The 23,300-nt window shown below is 35.0% G+C and overlaps 1 protein-coding gene across 1 annotated transcript in view; it reads left to right on the top strand.

Moving 5' to 3' along the window:
* The window catches only part of LOC145241318 (uncharacterized), a 151,393-nt gene that overhangs the window by 66,459 nt on the left and 61,634 nt on the right, over nt 1-23,300 (top strand). The window contains exons 17-21 of the mRNA XM_080104136.1: nt 1,099-1,327; nt 3,638-3,854; nt 7,354-13,419; nt 18,541-18,867; nt 21,872-22,037. Coding sequence (XP_079960262.1) covers nt 1,099-1,327; nt 3,638-3,854; nt 7,354-13,419; nt 18,541-18,867; nt 21,872-22,037 — 7,005 coding nt within the window. The remainder of the gene's footprint in view (nt 1-1,098; nt 1,328-3,637; nt 3,855-7,353; nt 13,420-18,540; nt 18,868-21,871; nt 22,038-23,300) is intronic.

Here is a 23,300-nt window from a genome sequence, read left to right as displayed (position 1 = left end):
AAGAAATCGTCTGCTCAATTAGATACAGGTTCTAGGGTAAGAGAGAGAGAGAGAGAGAGAGAGAGAGAGAGAGAGAGAGAGAGAGAGAGAGAGAGAGAGATGTTGGAGAAATGAAAGTTTTGATTAAAAAACTCACTTAATGTCCTTTGAAATGTGACCTTTCTTTTGTCTCTTTTTTTTAATATATATTTCTTTCCTGTAAATTATTTATATTTGATTACGCGTGCAGGTTAATTTTCATATTTTTGTCCTTCGGATGATTTATGTTTCATTACGTGCGTGCGTGTTAATTGCTCCAAATATTCGTTTCCGAAGCTCATCGGAGCCCTTGATTTATAGTAAAAGTTTCACTGCTCCATGGATCCTTCCTTCGCTTGGTTCATTCTTTTATTCAGTCAATATTTTAACTTTGACCGTTGATCATCGGATGATGTCGCTGATATTTACCTCCGCGACGCCGCTACCACGTCGTCGCCGGCTTCGTCAACCCGACCTTCGCTGACTTACGTCTTATCGCTTTGAAGCGCGAGGCTCCACTGCCTGGTTACAACTGTTTTCAGGCCCCTCTCTCTATATATGATCTATCTCTCTCTTTCTCTACATACGATTTATTTCTCTCTATCTTTCTTTTCTCTTTCCTTTTCCACTCTTCGTTCACAGTATCTCTGTCTCTCCATTCTCCTCCTGTTCGCAGGCCTCTTCCTCCCCTTTTTTCTTGTTTTGTTTACAAAGTGTGATCGCAGCAGACGTGAATTGGATCCTTTTGGCGCGAAAAATGATACAGTGAATAAATATACTGAAAATATATCTCCTCTCTGCTAAAATCAATAAAATGATTTATTATACATTTTAATAAATGTATCACAACAATTATATATAATTATATTACATTTAAATTTCTGCATGGCGTTTCATGAAAAGATGAAAATATTTTACCGTTATACAATGTTCTAAATAAAATATTGCCGAGATAAATGAAAATCTTTCATCCAGTCTATCATTCTTTTTGTTGCTAAAAATGGTGGTTCGTGCCACTGTACTCATATGGTACGATTAAAAAAACTTACCATTTCCTTTTTTCTTTTTTTTTTTTTTTAGTTTTTGCAGCCCACAATGCGGCCAAGGGGAAGAACATGGTGAAAGTGCAATTCCGGGCGCCGCGCGGCAATTTCCGAGTGATCGGCGACTTTAGCAAAAAGAAATCGGCGATGAGCGGTCGCGTTATTACCTTTTACACGTTTGGTCCTCGTTATTCTGACCGGCTGACTATCTCTGGTAAACTGCGTGATCTCAGTCTGAAGAATTCGGCTCGTTACTTGGGAAGTGTGTAAGTGTTATAGAATAAGACTTAGACTTGGGAACTTCTGCTTCCTGCAATGCATATGGCAGCTAAAGTTAAACATCATGTTGCAATCAACTTTATCTCGATTGTTTGCTTCAAGTTTATTTCTTATTTTATTTTTTTACTTGGGAGTCACCACTTATCAAGGTCCAAAGGCCACTCGAGGATAAGAGTTAATGAATGTAAGGTGATAGTGTAGTAATCGTTAATGATGTAAGTTGAGTAGAATTTGTTTATTTATGGGGACGGCTCAACAAGAACTTGTTTACTTTGGATTTGAAGGCTACCATGTTGTATTCAACTAGAAAGCAGGACAGCGGAACAGTCTTCCACAAGTGGGCTAATCTTTGTAAGCACTGGTTTGTGTACATTACTTTGGCATATGGCGATTACCATAGATTTTAACGACGTTTGGAAAAGGGTCACCATTTCGGTCGGTCCCCTTTTTGGGGCACCTCCGAAATTAGAGAACAAGAGTGCTGAAAAAGAAAGGTTCGGGAAAAGAAAACATTGGGTTATAATTAAGTGCGACGAGACTTTAGGATTGATTATATTTTATAAAAGTTTCCAAGATTTAGGGGTACAAAGAGGATAGTAGATTTTTTTTTATAAAAGTCTTTACCCAGGGAAACTGGTCAGTCGCGTATTGGTGCTTCTATCGTTTCCGCATGTCTGAGACAGATTTCTTCTTTGTATCTCCCTCCAAGACAGTCCTCTATTCCGATTGGCTGAAACCTCTGGTGACGCTGAGAGAAGAAAGGAAAGGAAAAGCAGAAGAGTAGGGAGAAACATCACATGACATCACATTGCATCACACACACGTGTTTGGCATCGTATGCCTTTTGATAATCAATCCAAGCCATGTTTAGATTCTTCTGTTTCTTCGTACAGTCTTCGAGGATGGTCTTAATGGTCTTTAGTGGCTAAGCACTTCCTCCTGCATCCTGCTTGTTCTTTTCTTTGTCCAGGTTTGCACCAGAACAGAACTGCTCATAAATACTGTCTGCAACCAGTGAACGTCATAGAAAGATAGCAGATGGAGCTATATTTACTGGGGTTTGTGTCTCACTTGATTTAAGTATGAGCGTGATATATATATATATATATAAATATATATATATATATATATATATATATATATATATATATATATATACTCGGGTTTTTTTATATTCAAAAGTAATGGACTAATGAATTCAACGAGGTTGTTAGATAGTGCTCAATAAAAAGAGCTGATAATACTTGTTTATTGTTATATAAACATGCTCACATCCCGCTGCTACAAATAGCCACTTGTTTCAATCAAACAACAGATATCATCAGGCAGCGACTTGACTATTCAAAAGTTCAATGAATAATGGATTTTTATTTTAGGTAGGAACTCTTTAAAAGTTGGAGTTAAAAAACTTAAAACACAGAACTTTAATTATAAGATGTAAAGAGGGAGGGGCAATTTAAATAAAGTTAAAAGATTATAATGGAGAGAGAGTGATTAAAAAAATAAATAGAGAAAGAAAATAAATAGAGAAAGAAAATAGAGAGAAAATATATATATATAATATGGAGAGGAAAAGAAAAAAGATATAAATGGTTATTATATTTAGTTATTATAAAGAGAATAAGGACTAGAAGGGAAAAGAAAGAATGATGAGATATAGTTAAAGAGAGAAAGAGAGAAAGTAAGAATTTGACAGTATATAGAAAAAGAAAAAGAAAAAGATCTGCGTGTCAACCAATTTATGAACAATTATACATTTCAGTAATGAGACGTTATTACAAATACAAACAAAAAATACAATCTAAGCGTTAGAAATGAACATGTCAAAAAAGACAGCGGATGTATCCAACCAACATATTTATCATCTCACATACGTCCACGAGTAATATCAACGCAGTTCAAACATACGTCTACAATTAATTAAGCCCTTTATACTAAATGATATAAGTTTAAAGTTTTCGCGTTTTTATTAAATAAATATATAAATAAAAGAAAAAATAATAATTATAAAACAATATTAAAATTATTAATGATAATAATAATAATAATAATAATAATAATAATAATAATAATAATAATAAAAATAATAGTAATAATAATAAAAATAAATAAATAAATAAATTTTTACTTTCCTTTTATGTTTTCGTTTGTATCTGCAAACTCCGATGCTTCCTAAAATGTTTTTCTGTTCATCTAAAATGTTTTTCTGTTCATCTAAAATGTTTTTCTGCTCATCTAAAATGTTTTTCTGAAATCATCTTTAATGCCTTACATGGTTATTTCTTCTTTGATTACAGCGAATTGTCTAGCAAGAAGAAGGCGTTCCTGAACTTCAAGTTGAATGGCCAATTAGCCAAAACGACGAACCACATGGAAACCAAGTTCTCTCTTCAGTATGGCAATCCGAAAGACAAGGCGAAAAACACCCTTGCTTTTTCGGCCGTGGTCAACCGGTCATTGAAAACATTTATACATGCCTATAGTTATACAATGGCTATTAAGCACGCTGGACAGGTACGATTGGTCATTCTTAGTAACAAAGATAGTACAAATTCCACAAATTATGAAAACAATTATCTAGTAGAAAAATTGTTACATGTAAAAATAGAATTTAGCGAATTATAGAGGTGTAATTTATATTTTAATGCAGAAGAGTTGTGCGACCAATTCATTATGACACACTGACTTATCTCCCTGAACATAAATTGGCTTAAATTAAGGTTCAACCATTTTAAAATACAAAATATCAACATAATTGTATATAATTTTTGTTAAAAATACATCTAGAATATCTATTTACCGAATTATTTTTTGCAATATTTGGAATTTATACCAATTTCGACATTACACGTAAGTGTGTAATAATGTTTTCACCTGAAATGCGTTTTATTAAACGGGTACTAATCTACACAAGCACCCAAACAGTTATATTTGCACTTTCATTTTATAGGTGAGTGGTATTTAATGTTTCACAAATTATTACTTGTTCATAACTTGACGAAAATATTTCTAGACAAACGTTTTGCTTAACAGATAACGGAGATTGATATGTCTCATGTCATATTGCTAAAATTACATTTTTTTTAAAGAAACAACTATTAGAAAAGATGGAATCGAATACGAAAAAGTCAAGTAATTTATCACAACAAGAAACACAATCTGTTCTACTAAGAAGATTGAACACAAAACGCCAAATTATAAGTTGGGCCACTCAGGATGCTAATAGAAAAAAAACGAGACAGGAACAAAGTTATTAATGATGAACGCTATCATGGACGTGATGTTGTTAGACTGAGTCAGCATTCAGTAGAGATTGGCAAATAATATGAGTTCTTTGAGTCATTTTTATCTTAGTCATTTGTTTAATACACGGTGAACGATAAAAGCGTCGCCCTAAAGAAAACAACACTATATCCTTATTTTCAAACTTTTAATTAAAAAAATAAATCCAGGTGACTTGATTATGTAGTAGAGGTGACATCTATTCAATATAGCCGCCATACCCAGGGTCTGTCAGCGGTCACCTGATTGCACCAGAGAATCACCATACTCTTCAGCACATCAAGGTACACTTTGATGTTGACTTTCAAGCCGACTTCGAAGATGTGAGGTGGCATGATGTGGCCCTCACTTGAAACCACACCAAAGATCATAACCGTGACTGAAAACTTTGTTGTCATCATCTTGGGCACGCCCCTATCATTTGTGGCAATCCATCGATGCATTTTGAGGGTGCAACAATTGTCCTGATGTCATAACTTTGATTGGTAGAGAGCATGAGTTGTACGGCAGTGCATCTCCGATCTTGTTCGTCGAACATTGTGTCACTTTCAGACATGATAGAAGGCTCCTATCACTCTTGGGATTTGTACACAACTGGCCAACTAGTAGATGATCTGCAACAAAAAAAAAAGAAGAAAAGCGGTTTTCCCCCAACAGAAAAGGTGACAATTTATCGTTCCCGCCTGTATATAAAATTGTGCTATAACTCTAGTATTGCACTATTAAGTTATTTAAATGAAATGTATGATATCAATATTTTTATTTCGATACAAAATTGAATTTTTTTATTAAAAAAAATAAATAAATAAAAATAAATAATAATAATAATAATAATAATAATAATAATAATAATAGTAACAATAATAACAATAATAATAATAATAATAATAATAATAATAATTATTATTATTATTACAATAATAATAAAAACAATAATAACAATAACAATAATAATAACAATAATAATAACAATAATAATGATGACAATAACAATAACAATAATAATAACAATAATAATAGTAATAACAACAACAATAATAATAATAATAATAATAATAATAATAATAATAATAATAATAATAATAACAACAATAATAATAATAACGACAATAATAATAGCAATAGCTGCTAAACTCCTGACTGACAAACAATATGGATTCAGGCAAGCCCGTTCAACAGCAGATATCTTAACTGTAGTTTCTGAACGTATATACCGTTCATTGGACAAAACAGGAGAGGGTAGAGCGGTAGCCCTTGATATATCTAAGGCTTTTGACAGGGTATGGGACGATGGTCTTCTAAGGAAAATTAGATCATATGGAATCACTGGAAGAATTCATAATGTAATTAAATCCTTCTTAAGTAAGAGAAAAAGCCAAGTTCTCCTCGACGGTCGTACATCTAAACAATATGACATAAATGCGGGAGTACCTCAGGGGTCTATCCTTGGACCTCTATTATTCCTGATATTCATAAATGACCTCCCTGATAAAATTGTTTCGGAGATGGGTATATTTGCCGATGACACCACTCTCTATAACAGATATGAGGGGAAAATAAATGAACACATATCCAAGGAAATGGCAGAAACACTAGAGGATGACCTCCAATCTGTAGTGGAATGGGGACAAAAATGGTTGGTCACATTCAATGCTGCTAAGACTAAGCTTGCTTCCTTCAATAACTACAAGAAACCTTCTCTATCACCAATAGCAATGGCCAAGAACACATTGCCTGAAAGTACTTCTTTTAAACTCCTCGGCCTAACGTTTACAGGGAATATGAACTGGAATAGATACATTGAGAGCATTGCCAAGGCTGCTGCAAGGAAGGTTGGCTCCCTCTACCGTGCTAGAGAACTACTTACGCCTGACAGTATCCTATACCTCTATAAAGCCACCATTCGCCCATGTATTACTATTGTCACATCTGGGCTGGTGCATCTGCTGCTTGTCTCTCGCTCCTGGACAGGGTTCAAAAGAGAGTCGCCAACCTGATAGGTCCTGAACTGTCATCTAGGCTTCAACCTTTGTCCCATCGACGAGATGTTGCATCCCTCTGCCTGTTCTACAAATACTTTAATGGTGAATGCTCTGACGAACTGCAAACACTTGTACCTCCCCGACGTAACTACCCCTGACAAACCCGATAAGCTACTAATCTCATCCCTTTACAGTAGAGATCCCTAGGTGCAAGAAAGCCTTTTACTCCAATAGTTTCTTCCCCAGAACTGCGGGTCTTTGGAACTCCCTTCCGGGATTCTGCTTTCCCAACTGCACTGATATGCAGAAGTTCAAGTGTAATGTTAACAAACATCTTTTAGTAGCCCCCTGCTTCAAAGTGGCAATGTGCCTTGTTTGGAGTGAAAATTGAATAAAAAAATAACAAAAAACAAAATAACAATAATAATAATAATGATAATAATAATAATATGGTTATATTTTACTCAATTTACGTGTTCAATTATTCATATATGATGAGTCATTAGTGATAGACATTATAAAGTCACATCAAATAAGCTAAATATGTTAAATTTCTCGTCAAATTGATGAATCGAACCAACCTTTTACTCTCAGCTCTTTATATATTTGATTAGTTTAAAAAATATGATACGTTATAATAGGACGTTTCTCTTTTTTGTAGAATCTGGACTATAAAATGGAGGCTTTATATATTTGATGATTTTAAACACTATAATTATGCTTTTATGACTGTTTTTCTATTTTTTCAGAATCTGGATTACAAAATGGAGGCTAAGCATGTGCAATCTGCGAAATGGCCATTCAAGAAATTTGAAAATAACGTCATGATCCAACTTGCCCCTGGAAAAGTTGTTCAAACAAAATTATCTTATAACATCGCTAAAGTAAAAGGCTTACCAACTTATGAAAGTGAGGTTGCTCTTTCTTATCCTGGCCGAGACATGAAAATGGCAAATAAATTGATGCAAGTCAATAAGAATACATATGAAAACCATTTTAATGTGCAATGGCAAAAAGGAAGGGAGGCAACTGTGCAAAGTACGTACACCAAAACTGGCAAAGATATTCATAATATTGAAAATATGTTGAGACTGCCTAACAAGAAAGAAGCTAAAGCCTCTGCCATGCTACAAGTGACCCGTGGGGATTATAAAGCCAAAGTGAAGTTCAGTGCAGACGCAAACAGTATTGCTAAAAATAGTATATTATACGAGGCCGAAGCCAAGTTTTCAAATTCTCGTGGCGGTAAGCAAACCTCAAGCGTCTTAAGCATTGATGCATCGTGGTCGCCGTTGAAGAAAATTTCTGCGAATATCGGTACAGTACAGACGGATTCTTCAGTTAGTAACAAAATGGTACTCACGACGCCATTCGATTCTTTAAAAACTTTGGAGACTGAAGCAAAATATTCTTGGAATAACGGTAAATATTCTTCTTTGATGAACATGTCTTGGAACAAGAAGAACGAGTTTCGAAACGAATTTTCTATCACTCATCCAGGTAAGGAACTCGAACTAAATTACCTCGTTTCGTCTGATATAGAGGGCAACAAATCTTTCTTGAAATACGCAATAACTAAAACTGGGCCGAAAGTAACTGCGATGGCCGAAATGGAGATGTCTAATTCGCCCGTTTTCAATTTGATGCTTTCCCACACAAACACAAAGAAAGAGCGTAGAATAGAAGGCAATTTGAGTTTTAATATTTATGGAACAGATGGTGATTTTAAAATGGATCACACGCGTTACCCTCAAAAAGCTCAGACGATTTCAAGTGGAGAGGGTAACATCAAGCTGCCCTTCGACAATCTTAAAGAAATCGGCGCTTCTTATAACTTGAAACACAAACTGCGTATGTCTTCAATCAGTATTGGCTATTCGAGTTCTTTAAAGAATTTCAAGAATGGGAAACTGACGGCCGAGATAAGCAGAGATCGGCTACGAATGTTAGAGGGCAAAATGAAATTCACACAAATGGATAAACTGGTTTTAAGCGTTGAAGCTAGCTACAAAGGCAAAGTTAACAAACATAACGTCGATATAAATATAGTCGATCCGCGAGGCGAGAAGATCACCGCTTTAGCAAATATCGACTTTTCTGGGCCGAGAAAAACATCCAGTTTTAAAATCAAGTCGAAATACATTAATCTGCTGAGCAACGGTGCCTTTGAATATAAAAATGGCCGCTTTATCGATGGAGATATAAAAATTGCTGCTAACGGTCAAAAACTGAAAATGTCCGCGCATTACGAAAAAGACGACGCGCTTCACACATTATCCGGAAATTTGCAGTTACCCGATGGCAGAACGATTGATGGTAAATTCGGTTTGAAGTTGCAGCGTGACTTTTCTGTTTCCTTGTTTGTGGACAGTCCCGACTTCCCCAGTTTAGAAGGCATTGACATAAACCTAGTTTATAACGGCGATTCTAATTCCGTCGTTACCAAAGGGTACGTGAAAGTACTTCCTTATTTGAAACAAAGCGAATTTGAGGCAAGTATCTCTATGAAGGACAATATTAACCTCAACTTTATGATGAAGACGCCTTACGGGAGTATGCGAAGCGTGAAGACAACAGTTTCCTTGCAACGAAATCTTTTCAAGTCGGAATTTGAATTAAACAAGAATAAAGTAATGGAATTGGAAGCCAGCTATATGTTCAAGAGTATTAAAGACTTTTCGGCTTCGTTGGACCTGAAAACATCTCATAGAAGAATTGATGCCGTGTCTCTATTTTTGAAGCATTCTGGAGATTTTTTTAATATGGAGTCGGTTTTGAAAGCAAAAATTGGCAAGGAAATGAAAATGTTTGCGAAAATTAGCAATACTCCTTCGTACAATGAACTTACTCTCAGAGGGGAATTCAAAGATTTCGAGGATTTCGAATTCTTTTTTAATCGAATCGGATTCTTGAATGACATGCAAACAACAATGTTTTATAAGCTGGAGGAGAAAGAACAATTCAGGGCGAAACTTTTTATCAGGGGTCACGGTGCCGCGATTAACACTATGATAAAGGTCGCAGAGTTTATCGATTTCGAGCTGAAATCAGAATTGGACATGGACAATATTTCCTACACTCTTCGTACAAACTTGGACTTTGAACAGAAAGAAATCTTTAAGATCGCTGCAACGTACGAACATTTGGCGAAACTCTCAATCAAAACATCGTTTCCTTCATACAGAGATGAATTAACGATGACATTAAACGGAGATATGAAAATGTTTAATGCTTTAGCAAAATTAACACATAACAGCAAGAAATACGAACTGATCATTTCGAACCAAGGTTATTACCGAAAGATCGATGCGAAGCTGATTACTCCATTCTTCACTGATATGGCGTCGTTTATTTTTAATGGAGATGAAGAAACCTTTAATGCGCAGGCGAAATTCATGCACGAGAACGACCAATACGAACTAGTTGTTTCAAACCGTCAGCATTACAAACAGCTGACCATTACGTTGTCGACTCCGTTCTCAAGCGATCAGTTGGACATCGATTCCGAAGGTGAGCTCTCTTCGTTTAAATCCCTCCTTACATTCACTCACAATAAAGTCGAGTATTCGCTGAAACTTTCAGTGGATGGATATTATCGAAACATAAAAGCGAAAGTAATGACCCCGAATAACGAAGCCGAATTAGTGTTCAAGCTGGACGGCGATATTAGGACATTCAACATGGAGGCAGAATTCGCCTACGACAATGACCGTTATAAGTTAACAGTGTCAAACAAAGACTATTACAAGCAAATGTCGGCAAAATTAGTAACACCCTTCAGCAACGATTCTATTGGTTTCGTTCTTGAGGGTAACTTAAACAGTTTCAACGCAAAACTCAAATACATGTCCTTCAAGAAACTCTACGAATTAGTCATCCATAACAGCGGATACTATCGCGAAATGGAGGCCAAGTTGTCAACGCCTTATTTCAGAGATACGCTTGCTATTAGCGTCGATGGCAAACTTAGCGATTTTACGGTCCAGTTAAAAGTAATGCATAACCATAACAACTATCAAATGACCGTGGCAAGATCCCTGCAAAATCGAAAGCTAAGCATCGAACTGACCACTCCTTCGTATGAAGGCTCAGTGGATTTTTCCCTAAAGGGAAACCTGCAGTCTTTCGTTCTACTCACGAAAATCCTGAATAACAACGAAAAGTTCCAACTCAGCATCTCTACTGCAAATTATTATCGCCAGATAAACGCGGAGCTACTAACTCCATATTTTAAAGAATCGGTTGATTTCTTGTTTAATGGAACTCTGAGAAAGTTCAACGCGCAACTCACTCTAAAACATAACAGGATGGTTTACGAGGTCAAAGCTTCGAATCGAGAATTTTATCGTGAAATGAATCTGCAATTATCGACGCCATTTTTTTCTGCGGATATTCGATTTGAAGGCTCACTACAGGCTACCAACTTGCACGCTAAACTGACCGTCCAAAAAGCTACATACGAGTTCCAAATTACAACCAAAAAATATTTCCAAATCTCCGAAGTAAAAGTTATCATCCCAAAACACAAACTGGTTGTTAAGAGCAACGTTTTCTACAAGAAGAAAAGCACGACTGGTGACGTGACTGCGGTATTTGACGGGAAGAAATTCGTTTTGGATGGTACTTACAAGGATCTTGGGCGGAAAAAGATTATAAAAGCCGACTTAAAAACTCCTTATTTTGCGGAGACTTTGCAAGGATCAGTCACTGGGACGCTTCGAAAGTTTAATGCGAATATGAAGTTACAACATAACAAAGATGTTTATGAAATGACAGCTGCAAACAAGAATTATTACGATGCGTTCGATGTGAGCATTAAGGGCTCCGGAATGAGCGGCAAATTCAAATCTGAAGGCGACTTGAAAAACTTCAAAGTTTTTGCCAGTTTAAAGATGGCGGCTCATTTGTACGAAATGACCTTTGAAAACCAAAATTATCTTCAGAATGTCACCTTAGAAGTTTCCACGCCACAAACCGGGAAATGTGTGTTTAATTTTGGTCTTCAGAGCAACCGGGATCACGTTGATGCCAAAAGCAAATTTTCTCATAGAAATAATGAATACAAACTTGACTTTTCCATAGACAGAAAAACTGGCCAGTACGAATTGAAAGTTTCTGCCCCTCAAATAACCGGCAATGGTCACTTCAAAGGCGATCTCCAAAGTTTTTCTTTCAATGCCAATGTTGCTCTCAAGAATAAAAATTACGAAATAATGGTTTCAACGAAAAACTATTTCCGCGAACTCTCTGCCAAAATGGCTACTCCACAATTTGGAGAACAAAGTTTATCAGTAAAAATCAACGGAGAACTGAGCGATTTTAGCGGATTCATTGAAGTCAAAAACAACAATGACGTGTATAGAAGTGACTTCTCATTGGCCAATAACGAAATAAGTTTTTCCATGCCAAAATTGTTGCAGAAGCTCCAGGTGAAATTTAAAGGCACCTGGAAAAACTTTGATTTTGTCATGAAACTAATCGACTATAACGATGAAAGAATTGAAATTAATGCCAGAAATAAGAACTTTAAAGAACTAAAAGCACACGCAACCATTCCTCAATTGAAGGATATTGATTTGTTGGTTAAAACAAGTGGTAACCTAAGAAACGGTGAAGCGATGATGAAAATGTCTTATGGTGAAAACATGTTTGAAAACGAAATTGAAATTAGTTTCGATGGTAGACAAGCAAGTTTCAAACTTGAACCTCATTACAATATTTTTGGTCGATCTGGAAAATCAAAACTGAACGTTGATCTCATGTTTGACGATCAATCCTACAAATATGAATTTGAAGCCGACATTGAAGGAACTCAAGTCAACTCGATGACTTCGATAAAGGTCTCTTCAGAAGTAACTGTTTTGATGAAGGTCAACATTCCAACATTTGATTCAAGTGAGATGAAATTGCGTATTGTTTCTGAAGGGTTTCAAAAGACCGATATGATGCTTGAGCTGAAATCTCCTTGGACTGGAAACACAAAGATCTTCTATGAACACAATGGTGAAATGGGAAAATTATTCAGCACCAAAGGATATGTTGAAAAAGATGGGGACCGATTGGCCAATTATAATCTAGACACGTATTTTGCCAAGGACTATAGCTTCAATCTTAAATGTGTCTATGGCAGAGCAGAAAACAATATGGAAATCAAAGGAGACCTAAAATTTCAAGGAGTAAAAACCTTAGCAACTCTGAGCGCTATTACACCATTCCAACATGTCAACGAATTATCTATTGCGTTGCAAACGAAAATGTTACGTGATGGACCAAGTGTCGAATTAGATATAAAAGTTCCAAACCAACAATACAGCCTGAATTTCGACTTGAGCAATAGCGATTTCAACGGTGTGTTGAATGTGATTATGGATAAACGCAACAAAGATAAACAATATCAATTTCAAACATTCTACAAGAACAACGACCAACGTGCTGATATCGCTCGTAGCTTCAACATTAAAATGGTCCTTCCTGATGGAACGCTCTCATTGGAATCGCATGTGGCTGACACTAAGCGATCACTTTCGGCCTCGACTTTCCTCTTATGGGATGGCATAAAGCATCACAAAATAGGAGTGGAACTGGAGCTCCAGAAAGGGGACAAAAAGTCACTGAAATGTAAACTAAGTACCCCGCGTCGAAATGTTGAATTGTTTGGCAGCTATTCAGAAAACGGCAAGCAAAACATAATGGCGGGTTATATCATGTTGGATGCTGACAGAAGCCCGCAGAAAATCGAACTAAAAGCTGACGTCATCAATAATTATAACGGAAAGATTATCGATTTGTTGATAAAGTTCCCCAATCAGAAAAAGGTAAGTCGTTTTAGCATTTTACGTCCGGTTATATATTGGGACCTTGGGCCGGCAGGTTTTTATTTTTTTTAATTTATTTTTTATTTTACATAGGAATCACCACTTATCAAGGCTCAGCGACCACTCGAGGATAAGGGTTAAGAGTATACAGTAGTCAATTGGACAATATAGTAATCGTTAGTAATGGAAATTCGGTAAATTTGTTAACTTAAGTGGAACGGCTTATCAAGAACTTGTTTATGTTAGACTTGAAGACAATCAGATTGTAGTCTGCTGAAAAGCAGGAAAACGGAAGACAGTTCCACAGGCGTGCACTTCTAACAAAGAAGCTTTGTTCATGGAATCTACATTTAGGTTTAGGCACAGATAAAGAGTGGGGGGAATTATTGATGGTGTTTTCAGCTAGACGAGTGTTTCTTGTGAAAGTTTGGCGAGGGGGGGACGATAGATTGAAGCTCAGTCGAGCACTTGCCAATAACGATCAAGCAGAGACAAACTCGCAACATCTCTTCTGTGAGATAGAGGTTGCAGGAAAGAGAAAAGGACATCTCATATGAGGCTACAATCGGCATTAAATAACCTGAAAAAGGTTGATATTCCGTAAAACAAAAACAACCAACCAAACCAACCTATGAGGCTACGAAGTCTATTTTGAATTCTATCAAGGCAGGACAAGTCTTTTCTAGCAGCTCCTGCTCAGATGTGGCAACAGTACTTCATCATTGGGCGTACCTGACTCTTATATGGAGATTATTTTAACTAGTATGAATTTCGGGAATGTTACATTAAGTGAATACCATCACAATCTGGCGGTAAACAAAAATAAACACAGTGCATCTCGTGAGTTAGGTAATAGTGGTCAAGGGTTATCTCCTCAGACAAAACACGTTAGAAGCAGACGTCAAATTTTGTATAGAAATTACATCACGTTCAACACGCAGTTTCTTTTTTTTAACTATTATTTCACCTCAAATAAAGCATACCGCCACTTGGACGTAAGTAGCTATTATTTGGGACCAATTTTACAGGGATACTATGTAGGGAGTTGAGCAACGAGATGTCTGTTCACATTACACTCAAACTTCTGCATATCAGTAGAGTCAGGGAAGCAAAAAACCGGGAAGGAATTTCAAAGTCCCTAACAGTTCAAAGGAAGAAACTATTTGAGTAGAAGTCTTTCCTGTATCTAAGGATATCTACGGTGTAAGGATGGCTTGTTGGGTTAGTCAGGGGTATTTACACCGAGGGGGGTACAAGTGCTTTGAGTTCGTCGGAACATATACCATACTTGTAAAACGGGCACAAAAATGTAGGTTTTGAAGCGAGGAAGTACTCACGCAACGTAGGGATTTAATTGAATGTTACTTCCACGCTGTCCTTTCGTCAACCATCCAAAGGTTAAGTAAGAAAATAACTAAGAAGCAATTAACTTAAATCTTTTTGAAGGAATTAATTTTTGGTCTCCCTCAACGAAACTTTTGAAAGAGCAACAAGTTTTCATTATTCCATGCATGAGTTTTATTCAATCACAACCACTGGAGAATCAACAGAAAGTTATATTATAAATAATGAAGACCGTGCACGTATGTAAAAATACTTTTATTAGTTGATTTCTGTTTCTTGGTTGCTCACCAGCGATAACCCACGTGTGCAACGAATATGCGTTCATGCAAAAAGAGTATATGTCTCCTCTTGTTTAACGTTTTGTTCGTTTTAATGATTGCTATAGAAAATGTTAGGATCCGGTAACCGGTTATATCAACGTTAGTACATCATATATTTTATGAATTTAGAATTCCGAACGAATTTATAACGTAGATATATTTACTTAGAAAATACATTTGTTAACAATTCTGAAAAGCTATAATGGGCCAGAAATTATGCATCTTTTACGTTAAATTTATATACTATTAAATTGATCATCGATTCTAAATTCTGAAATATTTTTTTTCTTCTTTCTTTCTGTCAAGCCTTCTCTCACTCACACACACATACACTCTCTCTCTAATGACAGTTTACAAAATTAACCGATTTCCAAATACATTGTGATGTTATAATAGATTTTTCTCTTTTAATTATACAAGGTTTGTACCAAAATAATACATCCCACTTTTTAACTAAAAAAGTTGAAGAGCTGCGAACACGGGAGTGGTACCATTAAAACGAGTGACCTTTAATAATAGCAGTGACTATGTTTTTCTGCATAGTCACCGCTATCCTAAATTGCATGTTTGTCAGCGATGGAGTGATGGCTGTGTATGGGCATCTGGAGCAGGGGTTGTCACTCACATCTCTTTCGCCACTCTGAAATCAACGAACCCATCCCCTAACTGCACTCACATCAACTACACCAGATTCGTAAACGTTCAGCAGGTGACGATTAATGTTGATCGGTTCAATTTTTCTACATATAAGAATTCAAAGACGAATCTCTGCTTGTGACGCATGTCTGCGACAGGGGTCACACACTGTCAATATCTTTCTTAGAGTCTCACACTGTCAATATCTGCAACAGAGAGATGAAACTTTTATGTCATGAATGCATAAGTTCAGTCATCATAACAATGCAATTTGCAATCACCTCTGATCTATTCGGACAACATTTTTTGAACGTCCCTCGTATCATGACAAGAAAATTCTTGGGGTTTTCACTTTTAAATTCAAATGAAAATATTTCGGCTTAAACAAAAGTTTATTGATCGAAATAAACACCATCAAGTGTATTTAAGCCAGTAACGTAAAAATATTGCGTTCTGGTGGCGATGAAGTTGCTGAAGACGTTTTTGATATCGCTTAGATTTTAAAAACATTTCTCAAAGAGAAAGTTATTGAGAAGCTTGAAAAAAAAATGGTAGTCGGTAGGTGAGAGGTCTGGAGAATTTGGTGGATGAGGCAAAGCTTTGATGTCTTATTCGTTCAACTTCTGCAGGTCGGTTTAGTAACGTGCGGCCGGCATTGTCCTGGAAGAGAATTGAGCCTTTTCTGTTGACTAATGCTGGGTGTTGTTGTCAAAGTTTCTGATGCATTTCATTCATTTTTGTTGACTGTACTTGTCCGCCGTAATTGTTTCGCCTGCACTCAAAAAACTGTACTGAATGAGACCAGTAGCAGACCACCAAACAGTCAGCATGACGTTCTTTTGGTGAAACTCTGGCTTTGGGAAGTGTCATAGTGCTTCGTTGGTATCTAACCACTGAGCTGAGCATCGCTGATTGTCGTAAAAACCCCACTTTTCATCGCAAGTCACAACCCGATCGAGAAACGGGTCGTTTTTGTTGCGTAAAAGAAGGGGAGATGACATTTTATAATGGCATTTCTTTTGGTTTTTATTTTATTCGTGAGGCACGCATTTATCAAGTTCTTTGTCTTTTCAATTTCTCACAAGTGGTTGGAAATCGTCCGATACGTTACGTCTAATTCAGAAGCAAGGTCTCGAATAGTTGTGCGTGGATTGGCTTCGACTAAGGCTATTGATTGATTATTGTCAACATCCGATGACCGACCACTACGCTCATCATCTTCAAGACTTTCGTCTCTGTCATAAAATTTCTTAAACCACCATTGTGCTGTGCGTTTAGTAGTGGTTTCTAGGCCAAACGCTTCGTTGATATCGCAAGCTGTTTCAGCAGCTTTTCGACTTAGCTTGAATTGAAATAAGAAAATTGTGTGAATTTGCTTTTCTTTTCTATCTTGTATTCAACGTTCTGAAAAGAAGACATAATTGTTTTAAACCGATTGTAATTTAAATGATTAGATAAGGCGAAAAACGCACTTTAATGTGATATATAGAGTAAAGGTATTATAAGGAAAACTCATTTGAAAATACATCATTTGAATTAAGAATTAAAAATTCTACAAGAACTTTCTTCACAACCTAATATATTGTATATACAGGGTGACCCCCCAAAAACGGGCCCCAACTCTAATTAGGCTCCGTTTCTTAGTGTTGTATATATATATGTTTCTTAGTGTTGTATATATATATGTTTCTTAGTGTTGTATATATATATATATATATATATATATATATATATATATATATATATATATATATATATGGTAAAACTGGTAATTAGTAAAAACCTGAAGAGAGTGCTCAATACTATTGCAGAGCAAATATGTGTTATATTTTTTATTACCGTTTTATCTGTTTGGTTACATATGTTTCGGATGTTGGACCATATTTACGATCCAATAGCCTCGTCAGACCTTACAGAAACCTTTTCTTTTAGGTTTCTGTAAGGTCTGGCGAGGCTGTTGGATCGTAAACATGGTCCAACACCCAAAACATATGTAACCAAACAGATAAAACGGTAATAAAAAAATAAAACATATATATATATATATATATATATATATATATATATATATATGTATATATATATATATATATATATATATATATATATATATATATATCATAATTTAGGAATTTAAAATTTGTGATTTGAAAACGTTAAATTTCAAATATAGAAATGTTATTGTATTCAAGACAAAGAATACAGTATAGTAAAATATATTTCCTTAACCCATAAGTTTTTGATGTTTATACATCTCCTCGGAGGAAAATATTAGCAAATATCATAAAAGATTTGCACCTAATTTCTAAAGGTAATAAACATAGAAAATTAAATTACATGTTTTTAAAGTTTTTAAATCATTTTAGCTACATAGGTTTAGCACATCAGTAGATTTATTGTATTTCACTATTCTGAATAATTATATATATATATATATATATATATATATATATATATATATATATATATATATATATATAGTAATTTATAAAATATATATGGTGATTAAGCTACACTGAATATTCCGCCTGCATAAGCCTGAAGAATGCTAGAGTGGATGAAACGCGGAATATTCAGTGTAGCTTAATCGCCATATATATTTTATAAATTACTAACTAGCTCCACCTATGTATTGAGCACTTTTGAAGTAAATACTTAAAGTTTACGCATAAATTTATACTTTTGTATATTAATTTTATGTTTGTAAATGAAGTATATATATGTGGGGGGACTTTTAATTCAAGTTTGTTTCAGTTTTAATGTTTTCATTTTACATACATAACATGCATTGGTTGCTAAACTAACATTTATGTCGTTTCAGGGCATGAGAATAAAATATACGCTAAGTGGTCCGGAGGATAAGAATCTGTTCAGTGGTAAAGCTGAAATCAGCATCGATCAGGATCCAGCTCGAACCCTGACAGTGGAGACCAAACTAGCTGCCCATCAACAGAATTACACCTTTGACCTTTCGGCTGTTCACCCTTCTACGGATTTCTCAGTTCGTCTCTCCGCCTTCGTCGCTGCTCAACCCGACCGGTTCACGTCGGCAATCGACATGCAATACACGGACACCAAGAAACGGCCACAAGACTTCATGCTCAGTGGCGAATTGCTTCGCAAAGAATCATACAGTTTTAAACTAAAGGTATTACACATGTTTCGTTTGTGTTTTGTTTCCTTCTTTCATTAATGTCGTTGTTCTCAACCGTGCTGATTCACATCTTTTTTTTTCTACGCTGAATTCGTCATCAATGTGACGCAGAATGATTACTGGTGTGACGCGAAGATGTTACAGTTGGAAAACAGCTTTCATATAATTATAACTGGAGTTGTTTGTTTTAATAACTCTCTATAATATTCTGCTTGTTCCTTTCTTAGTCCGTACGCTACGCTTTTAAAAAAGTAAACTACAATTTTTGAAGGCCAAACTGCTTCAAAAATGGTCGAATTCGGGAAACTTGACTTTAAAAAAAGCCAATCAGGTAACCCTGGAAAAGAATATGAGAATGACCTCTCTTTTATGTTGCCTCCTTTCTGAATATCATTATAATAATATTTGGTCACTGTTATGATGGTGTGAGAAAGCGATTGGTAGTAATTCGACGTGTAACGGATCTTTACTGTAGAAAGAAGTCAGAGAAACTTTACATAAAAAAGGGAACATTCGAAAGAACTAGTACAAAAAAGGAAGAATATTCTCTGTGAATGAATGCTGGACTGAAGCAGTAAATTAAAGATTGTCTTTTACAACTTTATTTTTATTACTTGTATTGAACTATGTAGCATAATATTACTTTCTAAGTATGTGTTAATATTTATTCGTTTATCTCATTTGGGTCAGTTCTATATTCAAAACAGAATTGACACCATTTCCATCGAAATATTAATAAACTCATATTTGTTATTGCTATTTTCTGTCCAAACAATCCAAATAATGCGAAAATAAGCTTACTTTAAAAAAGTCGCATCCCTCTCCTTACTCAGTAAAATAAAGCACCTGTGAGGCTGAACATTAATTCCGATTTTAATTACAAAAATATTAGAAATAAAGCAATATTTGTCTATTTAAAATAAAAGAAATGATTATCAATTACTAAGGTTAAGCCTCCATGACTTTGCCCATAAAACCAAACTTGCACACCTAATTATTCTTTCCTTTGTTATCATCAGTTATTATTAAGATTAGTCATTGCTTTCTCTGATCATAAAAATAAATTTGCATGAGTATTAAATCGAGCCGGACACATGTACGTTCACTTTAATTGTATAATTTATTCATTTAATCATGTACAACCGCCGTTATAAAAAGAAAAAAAAATTATCCTTCCCCAACCTTCTCACTCGCTATTTATCTTAATATATTACTAAAACATTCATATAGAATCAAGGAAGTAACGTAATTTTTCATAAATGAATAATATTATTGTCATTTCTAATGACCTAAAGAAAAACCTATGCCGTTTACATTTTATAATGTAGCAATTCTTTTAGAATTCATTTGAAGCGGTGGGGGTGCAAATCTAAGGTGTTTGTTTGACTAGTTAGTTGACTTCTTACTCCCCCCCCCCTCGTCTTTAAATGGTTTCGTCTGTGTGCTAGAAAAACGCACGTCTTTTACTAACTTTTGAGTGACAGGATAGAAACACACACACACACACACACACACACATATATATATATAGGTAACCCTAAAATTAATGATCTTTTTAAAAATATAAACTTGTATCAAAATAGATGGTTAATTTGGGGACATTCTCTCTCTCTCTCTCTCTCTCTCTCTCTCTCTCTCTCTCTCTCTATATATATATATATATATATATATATATATATATATATATATATATATATATATATATATTGGTGTCTGAAGAGTAGCTACTTTTGGAATATTTAAAAATAATATGTTTAAATTTGTCCAAATAGTTACGAAACAATTATAATACATACGGAAATTGTTCTTATCTTATATTTTGTTGTCTAGATTTTTGCAATATATATATATATAGGAAGTTGTTGCAAAAATAATGTCCTTTTTTTATAAATAGTTGAACGTCAGAAAATGACATTATTTTTGCACCAACCTAATATATATATATATATATATATATATATATATATATATATATATATATATATATATATATATATGAGCAAACAGTTAATAAAATATGTTAAAAAACACTTTGAAATGAGTTAAAAACATATTTAATCTGAAAAGGAAAGACTAGATAAATGGATAGTCCTTAATCCGCGGAGTTTCGAAGAAATACTCTCCTTCTCATCAGAGGGTAGGAATTAGCAAAATGCGGGATCGGATTTTGCATGCAGAAGTATTTGATGAAACAACAAGTAAGTCAAAGATCTTACTTGAAAACAAAATAAGTTAAGCAGAGGGAATATGGTAAAGAAAAAGGTGATTACACATGAATGGATAGTTTGGTGGAAGATAAAAAATCCAGTGACGGTAAAATCCAAATGTAAAACTTCAAGAAAGTTAAAAGAATTTCCATTTGTACAAGCAAAATCCAAGGAAATCCCGTAATTGGAAGAAGATGATCCATAATAATCCAAAGGCAGAAATCCATGGAATAATTCACAAAAATGTGTACAAGGAAAAAAATAATATTAATAAAAGAAAAATAAGATGTGCTTTTCACTCTACTTCCGAGACATAACTATATATATATATATATATATATATATATATATATATATATATATATATATATATGTATATATATATATATATATATATATATATATATATATATATATATATATATGCACAACATTATACAAAGCCTGATATTCTTAAATGTTCGCCAATCTGGTACTGGCCAGGCTCAACGTTGCTTAACTTCAGTGATCTGATGAGAACCATCGTGTCAACGTGATTATGCCGTATATATCATGATATGCACCTTGTATTCAAAGATAAAACCTACCGTACTTTGTTGTAATTGCGCCAAGTCCTGGATAATTGCGCTAACTGGCTAAAAGCGTTCTTTTGGCAAGTACGCATATAAAGAGGACTTTTTTTTTTTTTTAATTTGGCGCAATTAATTCAAAATACGGTATCACTGTATGACTATACGATTTTTCCGATTGATATAAAGATTATAACATGATAATTTGATTTGGATTTGCAGATGAAAACCCCGTTGAAACAGATCGAACTGAATGGTTCACTTGCAATGACCGATCATTTTCTAATGGCCGTACAGAAAATCGAATCAGATAAGGACGACATGAAAGCATCTTTAATTATCGATCCAATTAACTGGCATGCGCGCATGGAACTTAATTACGACCAAGGTAAGATTGTTTTATTAACTTTATCACTTGCATTCAGTAACTAATGATAGAAATGAGGTAGTTTTGCAACACGATATGATGGGAATGTTAGAAAGGCGAGTTTTGTTAGGATTTTTTATAACGTCAGTCAACAGACAATGATAAAATCAGGTAATTAGAATCTGCTAAACAAATGAAAATTCAAAGTAGATCGAATACTTTTTGCAAGCATAGACCGAAAATATCTAACTAAACATTACAATTATATTTGTGTGTGTGTGTGTATTGTTAAGAGAAATGGCTATACCCCCATCCTCATTATTTGTGATATATATATATATATATATATATATATATATATATATATATATATATATATATATATATATATATATATATATATATATATATTAATCAAACAGACAACACCCCCCACACTCTCATATCACAATCAGTCGTAGTTAAAGCGAGACAAGACCGGATGACCCAGTTTTCCGTGTTGTTATGGCAACAGTATATCGAGATGACACACCGCCACCCCAGCCTTGAGCGGATGTCATTGATACAACATCCCCATCCCCAACCGGTCTGGAAGCAAAGAAAAAGCGGGAAATTTAATCAGTCGGACTGAGAGCGCAGACGCGATCACACGCGTGGCGATTCTTCTTTCAACCTATAGACACCGGCCCAGGTCGCATGGTAAAAAACACCAGTCGACTCACATCGCGCCGATAAGGAAACAATGGATATATCTTGGCACGAGATAGTTAGACTGAGATCGCACGGTGAAGAAAAAAACCCCAGTCGACTCACATCGCGCCGATAAGGAGACAATGGTCATACCTTCGCACGCAACGGTTGGAATTTAAAAGTCAGTCATGAGAATTGCTTATCAACAAACAAAAAGGAAAGAAAAACGAAAAGCAAGAAACGAATATTAGTGAAACTTCACGTCATCGGAATACAGACCAGCAACTCCGGAAAAAGGAAAGATAAGTACACTTTTCAAATTGTCCAACGCCCATCTCGTACAAACAGCTTACTACGTTGAACTATTATGTGCCTCATATAAAAAGAAAGAGATAAAGAAGCAACTCTCTAAATAATTCTCCCCATCACTTGACCCTCCCTTTGGCCGGCCATGAACAATCTATTATTGACTCCTAGAAAAAAAAAGTAGTGAAAAGAGACAATCTTTATTTTCTTGAAATTTCTCATTATACCCCCCTGGAACATTACTTACGCACTTCATTGATTTCCATTTGAAAAAGAAAAGGAAGGAAA

The sequence above is a fragment of the Euprymna scolopes genome, chromosome 2, assembly GCF_053919585.1.
Source record: "Euprymna scolopes isolate OS-2025 chromosome 2, ASM5391958v1, whole genome shotgun sequence".
Taxonomy (NCBI): domain Eukaryota; kingdom Metazoa; phylum Mollusca; class Cephalopoda; order Sepiida; family Sepiolidae; genus Euprymna; species Euprymna scolopes.
This window is presented reverse-complemented; position numbering and strand designations above follow the sequence as displayed.